Source organism: Marmota flaviventris, chromosome 12 (genome assembly GCF_047511675.1).
Source record: "Marmota flaviventris isolate mMarFla1 chromosome 12, mMarFla1.hap1, whole genome shotgun sequence".
In the NCBI taxonomy this organism is placed as follows: Eukaryota; Metazoa; Chordata; class Mammalia; order Rodentia; family Sciuridae; genus Marmota; species Marmota flaviventris.
In genome coordinates, this window is record NC_092509.1 from 68,463,928 (window position 1) to 68,478,650 (window position 14,723).

General features: G+C 39.9%; 1 protein-coding gene across 1 annotated transcript in view; it reads right to left on the reverse strand.

Moving 5' to 3' along the window:
• Window positions 1-14,129, reverse strand: part of Prox1 (prospero homeobox 1) — a 49,100-nt gene extending 34,971 nt beyond the window's left edge. Inside the window, exons 1-3 of the mRNA XM_071619728.1 lie at window positions 14,091-14,129; window positions 13,854-13,959; window positions 4,362-6,153 (exon numbers count right to left, since the gene is read on the reverse strand). Of these exons, the coding sequence (XP_071475829.1) occupies window positions 4,362-6,086 (1,725 nt within the window). The 5' untranslated portion in view covers window positions 6,087-6,153; window positions 13,854-13,959; window positions 14,091-14,129. The remainder of the gene's footprint in view (window positions 1-4,361; window positions 6,154-13,853; window positions 13,960-14,090) is intronic.
• Between the last annotated feature and the right edge of the window lie 594 nt (window positions 14,130-14,723).

The following is a 14,723-nucleotide window of genomic DNA, read 5'->3' on the forward strand; positions in this document are numbered from 1 at the left end:
GGTGGGTGGGTTGAGGGGGGATGGAACGCAAGCAAGATCTGTCCCGGCAGCTCATGTGGCTTTGCCTCAATTCTCTTAGCCATAGCTTTGTGAAGACAGATGACATTCAATTCTATGTGTAATGCAAAATAGACAATAACTGCTGAAACTTGAGACAGCTGCCAGGTGTAAAAAAGAAAAAAAAAGAAGAAAAAAAGGAAAAAAAAAAAGAAAAGATGATAAATCCATAAATTAATGAAAGACATCTGCTCGGGAATATAAAAGATCAGAGAAGCAGGGTACAGCAGCTGAACCTAAAGTGGTGTCCAAACAACCTGAGAAGCTAAGTGTTGTCTGTTTACCAAGCACAATACAACCTTACCTAAACAGCCCCAGCGGGAGGAGCAGGAGGCAGGAAAGAGGCAAATAGAAAAATAATAGGTGGTGAAGGCTGGAGGAAGAAAATTCTCTTTTACTAAACTGAACTCTGGATTGCAGGACAATGTTATATGTTGCAATTCCAAGGAAATGGACTGGGACTACTTATTTTTTCTCAAATGCTTGCAAACCTAAAGAATTTTGGTTTCCTCCTTATTGTCTGATCTGCTGTTTCTAAGAGGCCTCCTGTAGGAACCTGTGATGGGGAGGAAAGAGCTAAATTCCCTCATTTAATGACAGTAACAGAGCAAGTTGTTACTCTACTAAGAAGTTCAATGGAACCAGAGGGATGTGTAGTTTACACTGATCTCTTGGAAGACAAAAATTTAAATTATAAATTTTTTCCGGACATTGGGGAGACTAGGACCCACACTTTTTCAATCCTTACTTAATCTGTGTGTATCACTATCACTTAGAGAATTATTATGGATCCAGGAAACATCTAAAAATGTAAAAAATCAGCTTCTGTGGATTTGTTTCATATTTTAGAAATTTATTTTTAATTCATGTTTCAGGTTGAATTTTAATTTCTTAACATTTCAACATTTCTTTTTCCTTCTAAATTTCAAGTAGTTTTTAATATTCTTTCTAAAAGTCAAATAGGGGGAAGCTGACTGCCCCAGAGATCAAGCTCAATTTCTTCACCTGCACATCTTAATGGCTTATAATACTACTCTTGTGCTTTAATTGGGTGCATGCAAATGTTTGAGGCCTAAACAAGGCTATTTTTCTTGAGATGCAAAGAGGATGAATGACAAGGAGCATCGTGAAGAAAAGCAATTGGCTGGTTGTTTCTTTGGGAATTTGAATAAAACTTAATATTTGATTAAATAGATTCATTTGCAAAGATACTGAACACATTTTTTATATCCAAGACATGAGCTCTTTGACCAGGTGCATTGACTTTCAGTTTAATATGCACACATTCATGATTTCCTTCCTACCACAGGTGATGAGGTGGAGTGCTCTATTATTTAGAACATATATATTTAATATGTTCAACTTAGGATGGATTCAGCTGATAAGCTGATGTTCTTAATAGTTTTTATCTTGGCTACTTTGTTCAAAAAAAAAAAAACAAAAAAACAAAACAAAACAGATGATGCCCTTTGGAGTAGAAAAGAATCATTCCTTAAGACTTAAATTATTTAAAACAATTTGGAAAACCATGAGCCAAAAATAAAAACACAAGAATGATAATCATGGTGGTACCATTTCATTCTACTTCTGGTTATTTCTATTGATCTTTCCTCAAAATAATTGTAAAAGGGATTCAAACATGGCTCTGTATCCCTAAAACTAAAGTTAAACACTACTTGTTATGATTCCGAGATTTCTTCAAACTAAGCTTGAAAATTTTGTCTATAATCAAATAGAAAAAGGAGTTCAGAGAAAAGTACAATTTTGTCTATAATCAGGTAAATCAAGGGTAGAACTCATTGACATACAGTGATAGAGACAGGAGCAAAGTGAATCCAATCTGTCAATAAATAGATTCTCAGTTGTTCCAGAATTGTGGGGACCAGAAAAGGTGGCTTGTCTATCCTCTTCTTCCTGAGGAAAAAAAAAAATCTACTAATAAGCTGACTAGTTAGGTGTACAATGTAATAGAGAAGGAGAAAACCAGGTTAGTAAGGCCCAAACATGGAAAATGTAACCATTAATTGCAACAAGAGGCCCAAAGCTTTCAGCCATAATGATACAAGAGAACAACTCCAGGCTTAAGCAGCTACATTCCATGTGATCATGGGTACTTCTCCCCATCACTGTTTAATAAAAATCTTATATTGGTAGAAATGGGAAAAGTTATCCCTATGCAGTAAAAGCAACTATATTTTCTTTACAGCCTTTGGTATGTAGAAAAATAGAAGAAACTTCTTTCCATTCAAATACTCAAAATTCCTCAGGGGATTTAGAGAGGGTGAGACAATGAATATAGCTGACACTTAAAGCAATCTAAAAGATTTTTTTTTTCCCTAGAATACCAAACTAACTTAGAAAAACAAAAAGCACAGGCAAATTATAATTATCTGGTTATAACAAGAAGGCTAAGCTCTAAAAACTATAAACTAGCATCACAAGCAAGAGTTTATATTAGTATAGACTTATAGGACTTTGAAAACTGGCTTCAGATATTCATCAAAATGGGCATGCACGTACCTTTATCCTTTACACTTGTGGGGGTAGGGGGAGAAAGAAACAACTCACTACTATACTACTTGTTTCACAAGTTTAGGGCTCTCTTTAAGTGCCACAGGGTCCAGCCCTACACGTCATCCTGGTAGGCACTTCAAAAGATCCTCTTCTTGGGAAGGGTGAAAACCCATTCAAGCCATTGCGTTTCCTTACTTCACCCTTTTGCATCACCAACAGCTATATTCCAACCATGTGAACAAAACTTCATTGCCTGCTTATAACATAAAAATCATGGTGCTTGTTACACTTTAGCTTCATGACTGGCAGGTGGAATTTGAGCTTTTTGAGATATTGAAGTTAAATCAGCACCCAAGTCGAGACTCAAATCTAAGACCTCAACGACCCTCTCACAATGTTCTTCTCCTCTTCCTTGTACAGAGGGAGACTCCATGTTTACCTGTCCAAAGCATCTCAAACTTGTGGCTCCAATTCACCTTACCAAAAACTTCACCCCTATCCTGAGAGTTGGCTGGAGGATGACCAAGGAAAACGTATTTCTATCATAGCTGGGACTTTGCAGTTATGTGGCAGCCTCTGGAGTGAGCTTAGATAATAAAATGTCAATCTCTAGTCATCAAGACGATTGCTCAAAATCCTCAGTTTTGTAGCAGCTAAGTTAATTGCTAAATTTTATATCCATCTGGTAACTTATTAAATAAGAAACATGCTTCCACCTGTCCCCAAATGCTTATTATTCTACTACCCCAAAAGATTAACAACTGCAAGATTTTTTTTAAAAATTACTGAAAGGAGCAATTTACAGAGGGTGGGAAAGTGCCATCAGTTAGAAATAGCTGGAGTTAGGATAGGTCTACTAAAATATATATATATATATATATATCTGGTACCTCTATATAAAAGCCAAGTTCAAAATTTAAAGGAGTCATAAAAGGAGTCATTTTTAAGTCTAATACAGCTGAGTTTTATATTTAATTGTGCTCTCTTGCTTTCCAAAATAATTTGCTTTGTGTATGTTAGGACAAAAGATTTCTGTGTATGGTTGAGCAGAGGTTAATCATGCATAGAGGCAGCTGCACCAGACCCAAGGAACAGACCTTGGGTGAATGGAGAGACTGATGCTGTCTGAATAAATCAGTACCTGTATATTTCCTATATAAAAAAGAGTCTCACTTAAAGATTAAAGAATCTAACTCCCCCCTTGCCACATCCATCTTTTTCCCACCACAGGACAGCAGCCTCCCACCAATAAAGCACTCTCCATAAGATTTAATCGGGCCTTCCTTAAGTGGACCAGGAGCCTTGCAGATGGGTTAAAGTGAGAATTCTTCTTTGCGGAATCTTATGGGTCTGAAAACTGACTTTTCTCCTTACTCCATAATAAAATTTACCATCTTTATATATAAAATATCTGAGAGAATTCAATATTTACAATGAGAATTTTTTTTTCCATTTCTGAATCTACACTTAGAAAAAAAAAAAAAAAGAAGGTATACAGGAAGAACAGCATAAAATACACTACTGAAAAAGCACACAGAGAAACCACCCCATGGAGGCAATTAACAACCGATGAAAGTTGCAAAGATGACAATTTAGTGTTAAGCTTTTCTGTGATCATGCTGATAAAAGCCTATGACACTGAGGAACAAGAAAGATTGCATTCTGGAGTAGATGCTGATCTACATTATTCTTTATATTGTGTAAACCTACCCTTTCAGAAAAACTTTTTTTTTTTTTTTTTTTTTGCTTTTTGTTTTGTTTGTTTCTTGAGGGGGGAAATAAAAGGATATTGCACTTCCCGAATAAGGTGAGATTTCGGACATGTCTTGCAGATCGCCACACTCAGACTTTATGAGCGACAAGGAGAGCCCTTCGGCGGTGCTGGGTGGGTGTGCTGGTGAACAAGGATGGTGGCTCAGATGGTGGGATGACATCTTGGTCCTCAGACTCGTGGTATCCCTAGTTAAGTCTAAGGATTCAGGAGAGGCTCTGTCTTTTCCAGAGAAGGAGCCAGAGGGAGCACCTAATGGACTCTGAAATGGGTAGGCCATCAAGGGAAGGGGGAAGGGATGGCGGAAAGTGGAGGTGGTGAAGCCTGCGGTGGCAGAGAGAGGTGACTGGTGCAGGGGCTGGTGGTGGCCGCCAGCGGCCGGGCCGGAGGCAGACTGGTCAGATGAGTTTTTGCGGACAACCAGGGGCAGTGCTTCTGTCTGGTCTGTGGAACTGGGCATCTGCACGTTGCCAAAGGTGTCCAGGGGGTTCGGAATGATGACGTCGCCAAAGCACTGCAGGCGCTGGTTGGCGGTGTGGAAATTGTGATTTTCCCCGTTGACTGCAAATCTGGCCTGGGGGATCTGGAGAGGTGGGAAGACCTGAGGAACCTGGCGGGAAGGCTTGGCCGAAAATACTTTGACCACCGTGTCCACAACTTGTGACATGGCAGTGTTCAGTTCCTGTTTCAAGGTCTCGGCCAAATGTTTGCCTTCGGGTTGTAAGGAGTTTGGCCCGTGGTCTCTTTCTTTGTTGTTGCCTTCTCGCTTGGGCTTGTTGTCAGCCAGCTCCTGCTCTCTGATCAGGGCTCGAGCCCGGTCGATGAACTGACCTGGGTCCAGCTCACACATCTCGTTGTCGGACCTCCCGACCGAGTCCTGGGCCCGCGCCTCCAGGATCTCGGAGCGCATGCTGTCTTCAGACAGGTTACCATCTTCATCATTTTCAGAATCAGTGCTGTCATAGATTTGGTAGAACTTTTCCTGCAGCTGGCGCAGCTGTTTCTGCATGTCCTCCAGCTGCTGTTTCAGCTGTCGGCGCTCCTCTCGCTTCTGTTCTTTTCGGGCTGAAACCAGCTGCTGGAAACTCTGTTGCTGCTGCTGGGGCAGCTTTTGCTTGCGTTTGTTTTCTCTGTAACTTTCTCGGGGACTCACAGACTGCGGGGCCATCTCTCTTTCATTTTCATTGCCCCTTAATGCCACACTGGGGGAATGGCTCATACCCCGAATTATATTCTCAACCCGGGCACGCTTTGCTCTCAGGTGCTCATCACATAAGCGATCCATATCAAACTGGCTCATAGTAGGCCTGCCAAAAGGGGAAAGACACTCTGGGGGGCTGTCTCTTGAAGAGTTGCTGCATATATCCTCCTGATGTACTTCGGAGCCTGTACTAGAGAGACCGCTGGCTTGGAAACTGGGCTCCGTGCCACCATTTTTGTTCATGTTATTTTTCAACAGCTGGGAAATTATGGTTGCTCCTGGAAAAGGCATCATGGCATCTTCATACGAGTTCGCCCTCTTCAGCAGCTTGCGGAGTACATTTGACTTTTCCCCATCTGCATGCTGCACCACTGAATACTCAACATCCTGCTCAGAACCTTGGGGATTCATGGCACTAAAAAACGTTGCTCTTGCCTTAGCAAAAAATGCAGATGCTGTCCCTACCGTCCTTTTCACTCCAATGTCAACTCTTCTCCTCTTGGTTTGCCGGCTTAAGAGGGCTGTGCTGTCATGGTCAGGCATCACTGGACGGTTATTGTGCCATCTTCAAAAGCTCGTCAGCTGGGCACAGCTCAAGAATCCCGGGACCCTGGCCAACAGAACAAAAGGACTGATGAATCATTTTCTTTAAATTTCTCCAAATTTCCTGACCTCAATCCTGAATCAAATGCAAAATGCATAGGCTCTGGGATTTATGGCACATTACAATTATTGCAATTTATTATGCACTCTGCTTGAAATGAAACATTTTTAAATATTTCTGCTCCACTGGTTTAAGATGGATTAAGATTAAAAAAAAAAAAAAAAAGCAAAAACTGCTTAAGCACCAGTAATATGATTCTCTTTCACAAATGCCTAAAATGATACTGTTTATCTTCAGAAGAAACAGTAGATTATAAGAACACAGCCTCTGACAACCAATTGATTAAATTTTGGGCATTGAGATTCATATTATGAAAGAAGATGAAAGTGGTCTATACTTAAGAAATAAGGTTAGATTTTAAGACTGTGTGAAATTGGGATGAAAAATTCCATTTCTGCATTAAAACTATTGTGGTTTTAATGCTACTGAAGGAAAAAGACTCTAAAATAAATGCAAATATTTTACACACACCCTTTATTACTGAAGTTTAAAATATTTTTGTCATATGTGAAATGTGAAGAACATCCCAATCAGCATCTTTCAAACATAAATGGCTAATTTAGCATTGAAAGAAATTCACAAATACTCATTTTACAAGTCTGCTTATTTAGCATATTATGCATTTTTATTAGTGAAATCATATGTGAAGATGGTATCTGTGGCTATATCTTTCTATAACCAAGAATATTTATAAATTTTCACAATGTCCTTTTGATGACTTTAATTATTAGAAAGTTGGGTTCTGCAAAAGAAAAATGTCACTTTTGAAAAATCAATATGTGGCACAATAAACTATGGACTAGGCAAAGTACATCTTTAGTATAGTTTTCTTCTGTTAAAATCTGCCCAAATTGTACTTCAAACACCTAAAGAAATGGTTTAACATACTCCATTTGTGAATCTTATTTCCTATGCCAAGTAACAGGAAAGGAAAAAAAATTAAAACAGAAAAAAAAATGACTGATTGAAGATATAGAAAGAAAGAAAATAACATCAATCAAATATGTGAGAAAGGGAAATAGGTTCTTTGTATATGAACTTCCGTTGTTTCTTGGGGACACAATATAAAATGGGAACATCCTTGCTTGCATTTTATAAAAGGCACTTGACATATTGTGAGACTTATTAACTAGCAATGCTAACCCCAAATTTTGTGTACATGCAAAATGTCACATCTTTTTGTTTACACTTAGCATTTTTGAAGAAAATGAAAATATTTTTTTCATGCTGGATTTATCTGATATTGAACTTCACGTTTGCTTAACAGAGCACATCTTCACAATAACAGGGTCTATTGCCAAAGGCAGCGTGCAGAGTGTTTGGAACAGCTCCCATCTCTTTCGGTTCACCTGTAAAAACATCTACGTGCTCCCTAGGACTGCATCTGTGGCTAGTTTTAAAGAATGACTATCCATGCAAATAGGCATAATTTCAGCATGAAATAACCTGCAAAAATCAAGTAAATGCTCAATGCTTACATGGCAACAATATGTATTCTTTTTTTTTTTTTTTTTTTTTTTAATGCAACAAAGATTTCATCATGCAGCTTTTGGTGTACATGAAGATAAACTTCTTAAAAAGAATCTGCTTTAGGGTAACCATGAAAGCAAGATGATGTTTCTTTCTATATATTTTTGTACACTTGAGGATGAAATACTTTTTATATGCTTCAGGATAAAATTTTATGAACTTGGGATGAAGACATCTCAATAACTATAATATTGGGCTGAAGACTGAATTCAGAGTAATTGAGACTCCTCACACATTTAATAATGAAATTGGTTTCAGGAATACAAAAATACCGTGACAAATATTTCACTAAAATATTAGACATGATAAATCAGGTGTGGCTGTCAGGTAAGAGAAAGAACAAGAAAAAGGCTGGATTATAAGTCACAGGAACACTTGGAAATGTGGGGGGTTACAAAGAAAACTCTTCTGTGCATATATCAGCTTTCCAGAAATAGAGCTCACTGTCATTATTTTAAAATTTTACCTCTTTTCTTTCTGTGTGCAAATCCTTTTCTTTTTAATATCACCTGCAAAGCACACGGATATCCAATCAAATACTGAACAAACTTCCTGCAGTATTTTCTCTCCCTGTTCACCTTAACACCCAAATTGGACTTTCCTGCCCATCTTACTACTAGAAGATAACCTCTGATGCAGAGCCTCAGAAAGAATAGACCAGTTTCATTGATGTGCACAAGGTCATCCCCAGGCATCCTCCTTTTCCAAACTGCCATTTACCTGTATCATCTGCATGTCCTCTCATCCAGCCTAGGTATCAACAGCTGCATCCCTGCCTCATGCCAGAGCCAAGAGGAGGGCCCTGCTCTTTCTAAGGTGGAGAGACATGATACTTTCATCTTCAGTGGAGAATAAGTGTTAATTAAACATGCTCATCCAGTCTGCTAAGAACAAGATAATCCTGTAACTCTCTTCAAATTCACCAAACTAAACTGATTTTTTTGAAATTATCTTTCAATTGCTTCACATTTTAAAATTAAATCATGATTCCTTTCTATTTGGGGCTAATAAAATTTAAACACTTTTGGGGTCTTATTGTAAAATGTCTAGCTGAGACATAATACATAGAACAAAACAAATGAGAAAAAGTAGAGAAAGTGATTTAATCCAGAAAGACATCATATTAATAGGAACAAATAAATATATATCTCTATAAAGTTTAGACCTAAACTTAGAAATAAAGATAGAGTGATAGTATACATTGGGACCATAACCCATGGAGGCTATAGGCAAGATAAATAATAACTGGTTGACAGTACTTTAATAACATCATGTTTCACAAACAAGACACACACACACACACACACACACACACACACACACACACTGATATGTTCACCACATAAGAAAATGCTCTATCAAATGACCATAATGTAAACTAAATCACTTGAAAACATTTTTCTAAGTGTTTCCATGGTTTTCCAATTCAGAATTTAAAGGATGCTATGGAATGACTTTATCATGAATGTTGTCTTCTCCATTAAGATTTTCAAAAACTCCTAAATTTCTCAAAATATGTACTAAGCCATAATGTTTCAGCTATGATTATAATTGATTCTCACAATTTTTTAAGGTTAATTCTGATTTAACTAGGCAATATGAAACCTTTTGATCAGCACTGGTAAATATCAATATCAGCAAGAATAAAAAACATACTGATGTAGACTTTGAACCCAAATTATTATTGATCAAATACACATACTCTATTCCTATAAAGTCCTCTTTAATATGAAAAACTATATAGAATTTTTAAATTATTGAATATTTTGCTGCATCAGTTGGCATCTAATCTACACAAATGCTTTAATAACTCCCATGCAACAGATATCTTAACATAGCAGATTCTTCCCAGAAAGAAATAAGAACAGACAACAGATAAGAACAGATTTTAACTATTCCAAAAGATTTTTCATTGAAATTGGAATTATCTGACATTCTATTTAAAAGAGAGAGTTCTAAGAATCCTGATTGACTTAATGTTAGTAGAGAAGAATTTTCAGTAAAGAATTTCAAAGGAACATTGCAATATGAAGCAGAAAGTAGCTCAGTGCTCCACTCTAATAAAGAAGCTATTTTGGGGAAGGGGATGCAACTTTTACTGCATCTATCTGGAGTCCAGATTCTGGACAAAGAAGTGTTTCATTATGGTAATTATCCAGATAGTTCAGACAAATCTTTTATGAGACAGGGAGAATATAAGGTTGGCATGGCTTCCTGCTTGGATTTAGATTATCTGTCTTTGTTGATAAAATTATTTGGAAAAATTGCTTACATTTTAGTTCTTTTAGAAAGTCATTTTTGAATGGATCTCCAATCTACTTGGGTTAACCTGGTTATGAAATGTTAAGTGGAATATCGTTAACAAAGACTCTTTTTAATCAATCTGAAAATCAGTAATTCAAGGGGGAAAATAATCAGATGATTTGATTTAGGTACTTCCCCCACCCCATATCACTAAGCTGCTCCCTTCTCTGTATTCAAGAGTTCATATCTGTTATTTAACAACTTTTCCTTTAGATACATTTCTTATTGTCAGGTAAGAAAACCTTTGATATTTATTTTGAAGAACCCAATTGGCATAAGTTAATACTTCCATTAACTAAGATTGTATTGAAAGGGTTTAAATTTTCCTATCATGATAGAGTTCTCAAATCATAATCATTTCATTTATGATTCTATTAAAAATTCTATATATTTTTCACCTGCAAAATGAACACAGAACATTTTCTGAGATGTGCCCAAATTATAAATCTCTACTTATTTAAAAAGTAATAATTCGCCACGTTGGGTAAATAGAAGAGTATGAAAAATAATCTTAAGAAAATACACTTTTAGTTTTTCCTTTTTGCAGAAATTTGGGATACTCTAAACATCTAAGCTTTGAGGTTTTAGATACATTAGGAAAAAAGGCTTGAGAAATTCTTCTTATATATCTCTTCCAATTTATACAAACAATTAGAATACTATATTAACACATCATTCAGAATCCACTTTCATACTATAATATCAATAACATTTTACAATTTCCTTTTTGTCCTAAATGTAAAAAGTTTCATATTAACATTGAAAATTTGAGCTAATTCCTGAAATGATATAGGAAATTGATGAAAAAAAAAAGGCCTTTTGAATTTGAACAACTAAAGAATAAGTCTGGCAACTTATGAATTAAGCTAGCTTGGGTTTTAAGATTGCATGTGCTGCTTATAGAAGAGTGATGCTAGGAAATAAAGTGAGAACAAAGATGCATGTTATGTATGCATGACTTTCCCCCCACCACAAAGTAGTGATTAAACTAAATAGAATTCTGCATAATGAACACATAAAATATCAATAAGTGCCAAGCACAGATAATCCCTATTAAAAATAAAGTAAATGAACATAGCCATAGATGACATTTTAATTACAAAAGAACTTCAAAAGCATCCAAGGAAAGTATGGAGGGGTGGCTTTGATGCTTAAGTTTAAAGAATAAATGACACATACTATCTTATTTTCATGGAAACAATGTTAACCACCCAAACAACAAAACAAGCCAAGAAAAACCATTTATCATCTAACCTATTTCTATGCAACTTAATTTAAAGAAGGAGCCTGTTTAATGCAAAAATTTAAAAGGTCAAATTTTAAGAATCCACAGAGTCCTCACATTGAATTCCCCCAATCCTCCCTCACACATCAATCTGCAGTCCTTAAATTCATCTATTTACCATTATATAAACATATCCATGAGTAGGTTAACTAGAACACTCTCCTGTTTTCTTCCTCACCACACACAGTCTATTTCATTTTGAAAATACTCAGAAGTTCTTGCAAGCAACTCTTCATAGAACTGGCCACCTGAATCTTGCATCAAATAGAAAAGCACAGTTACCTCTCATGTACTTGAGATTTTTCTTCTCCATCAAAGTCATATCTAGGACATCTGGCACATATCTGGTACAATGACAAGTGAATTCTACTTTATGACAGTATTTAACATATGACTTAAAAGTTTATTCACATACCTATTCTTTCTGGACAGGGAGAAAGCATGCTAAAAAGATAAGCTTTAACACCAGTAACACTTTCAAACTGACGTTGGTATTTTTGGCAGTTACACACACCCATCTCTGTCCAACACACACACACACACACACACACACACACACACACAAAGGACTTCTCTCTCTCTCTCTCTGCCAAGCACAGACCTGGGAGACAGGCATAAACTGGAGGGAAGCAAAGGGAAAGTCAATCTCTCTCCACCTGCTGCCTGAAGTGGGGGTGCTTTTGGCCACTGGCAGACAGAAGCCTGAAACATGGCCTCAGCAGCAGCCTGCCAACGTCCTTAAGAAAAATAAACAAATACATACAGACTTGCCCCCATCCCTTCCCAAAGAACTCACAGGACAGGGCTAAAAACACAACAGCAGCCCAATTCCCATTAGCCCAGACAATCCTATTAACCAGGACGACCATAAATTCATAAACCTCTACAACCCTCAAGCAAGCCTTGTGGTCTGGAACACACAGACACACAGACACAGAGGAAATTTGCACCTGTCTTTCTTGACACAACACACCTGTCAGGCCCTGCCCATGCGCACTCTGCTAATAGACTTCTGCCTACCTAGTTTAGGAAAGAAAATGTATGTGTGTGGGAGGGTGGGTGGGGGTATATTATTATTATTATTTTGGTAAGGGAGGGCATGAGTGTGGGGGAGAGAGGGAGGGGGTAGGGGAAAGAAAAGAAAAAAAAAGAGAGACTCTTCTAGCCTTGACTTTGAGAGGAGGCCAGCTTGTACTCTGTTTTTATAAGCTTAAGGAGACAACACAGACCTTCTTGGAAAAATAAAAACAAGCAGGTGAGTTCCCAGCCTTCCCCCAGGCGGAGTAGGGCTCTGGGTTGCCAAGAACAGCAGTTTCACACTCCAACCTGCCTCCTTGGGCTATTTAAGACTATCGCCCAACCCCTCCTTCTGTTTCTGCTCTCTGCCTGGAGGACTCTCCACTTCCGAAGAAGCTGGGAAGGGGCGGGAGACCAGTGAGTGTGGAAAGCTACTCCCCCCTTACCCCCACCCCCATCGCTCCCTCCATCAACGCTCAGTGTTAGCAGGAGGACTAACTGGATGTCACACTAGAAGAGCCAACAACTTGCTAAACTGGACTTTGGATGATATCTCCCGCCCCCCCCCCCAGCCAAACTCGCCCCCCTCCCTGACCCCTCTAGTCTGCTCGGGCAAGACAGCAGCTCTTCCCCCTTCTTCCCGCCCTCCTCACTATTCTTCCCAGCAACAATTACTCGCACCTCTCCTCTCCTTCCTCCATAAGTCCTCCGAACTGGGAAAAAACAGTAGGTACCACCCAGACAAGACCAGACGGAAGCGGCCCAACACCATAGAATGCCAGCGATGGCTGTGAGATTCTTCGCCTCGGACATCCGCTGCCCAAGAACACCCCTAAGCCCACCCCGGCCACAATCCGATCTCCGCTGCGTTCAGGCCCCACTCCCTCCACCACACGACCCCGGAGGGCTCCAGGTGCCGCCTTACCCTACTCAACTTGCCCCAGCTCTGGGCTCAGGAGAGGGGCGCCGCTCTGGTTTCCCCGGACCCATCACTCCACCGCTCCAACCCCGATTTCAACATTTCAGCGTCGACAGCGTTTTGAGAGGAAAGTAACAGAGCGCCCCCCTCCTCCCTCTCTCCTCCTCCCCACTCCCGGCCCTCTGCTGGGGTTAAAAAGGAGAAGTGAAAGGTATGCAAATGACAAGCAAATTGCAAGAGCCGGGAAGAAAGGCAGCTATAATAAACAAGACAAAGGGAAAGGACGTGGGGACTAGCCCCGGAGTTTTAAACCCCGGGAGATGGGAAAGATGAGGCTTGGCGGAAAGCGGGGATCCAGACGAACAAAAAGCGACCCGGTCCCCCTCGCGCGGTCCTCTTTCCCGAGAATAGAGGCCAAGAGAAAGAAGGAAAGGAAGCCAACGCCTCCTCGCACCCCAGAAACAGTACACAAAAGGTGACAAGATCAGCGACAAGTCCAGCCACATCAGCCTCCCCCATCGCCAACACCACCACCACCCCCCAGCCACCAGCAGGAAAGAGAAAGAAATAAAAGCCAAGCGGATCACTTACTCTTAGGAACTGGGAGGAGCGGGGCGCTGAGTTCCACTGAGGCTCCTGCTTAGAAACTGTTTAGAGGCTATTTTATTATGATTCATTTAAATAACACCACATTCTCCTGGAAAAAAAAAATGTTTACACGGGTATGAGTAATGGGAGGCTCTTTTCTTTCCTTCTCATTCAAGAACAAGCCAGTGCAAGTGATTCTGGAAAAGGGGAGGGGACTCACGAGGGAGAGAAGATACTTACGCGGTGCAGAGAGCAGTGGGACCGAGTCTCTCTCTCTCTCTCTCTCTCTCTCTCTCTCTCTCTCTCTCTCTCTCTCTCTCTCTCTCTCTCTTTGCCGGCTGAGAGAGGAAAACACGCGCGCGCACACACGGTGATATCTTGCGGGTGATGAATATGATAATTGGACAAGGGACGGTGAGTCTGTGCGAGAGCGAGCGAGCGGGCGAGTGGGAGAGGGAGAGGGGAGAGAGAGGGAGGGCGGGGAGGGGAGAGGAGAGCTGGAGAGAAGGGGCGAGGGCGGAGAGGAGTGGAAAGAAGCGGAGAAAAAAGAAAATGAGAGGAGAAAAGGGAAGAGGAGAAAGCAGGAGACGAGAAGAGGAGAGAAGAAAGCAGAAGAGAAGAGAGAGAAGAGGGAAGAAGAGAAGAGGAGCGAAGCAGAGAGGGAGCAGGCGGACCCGGCGAGAGCTCTTTTGCGCCGCTCTGCTTTCCCCGGCTGCAATGGTGTATTATTTCAGAGCGCTCCCTCAGCTGAGGGCTCCGCTCCACAACAAGATTTACTTTAAGACACAGCTGAAGGAAACAGGAAGACTGCACGTCACAGTCTGACTGACGTACCCGGCCCCAGCACCCAATCGCGAGGCGCCTTCGGATTCA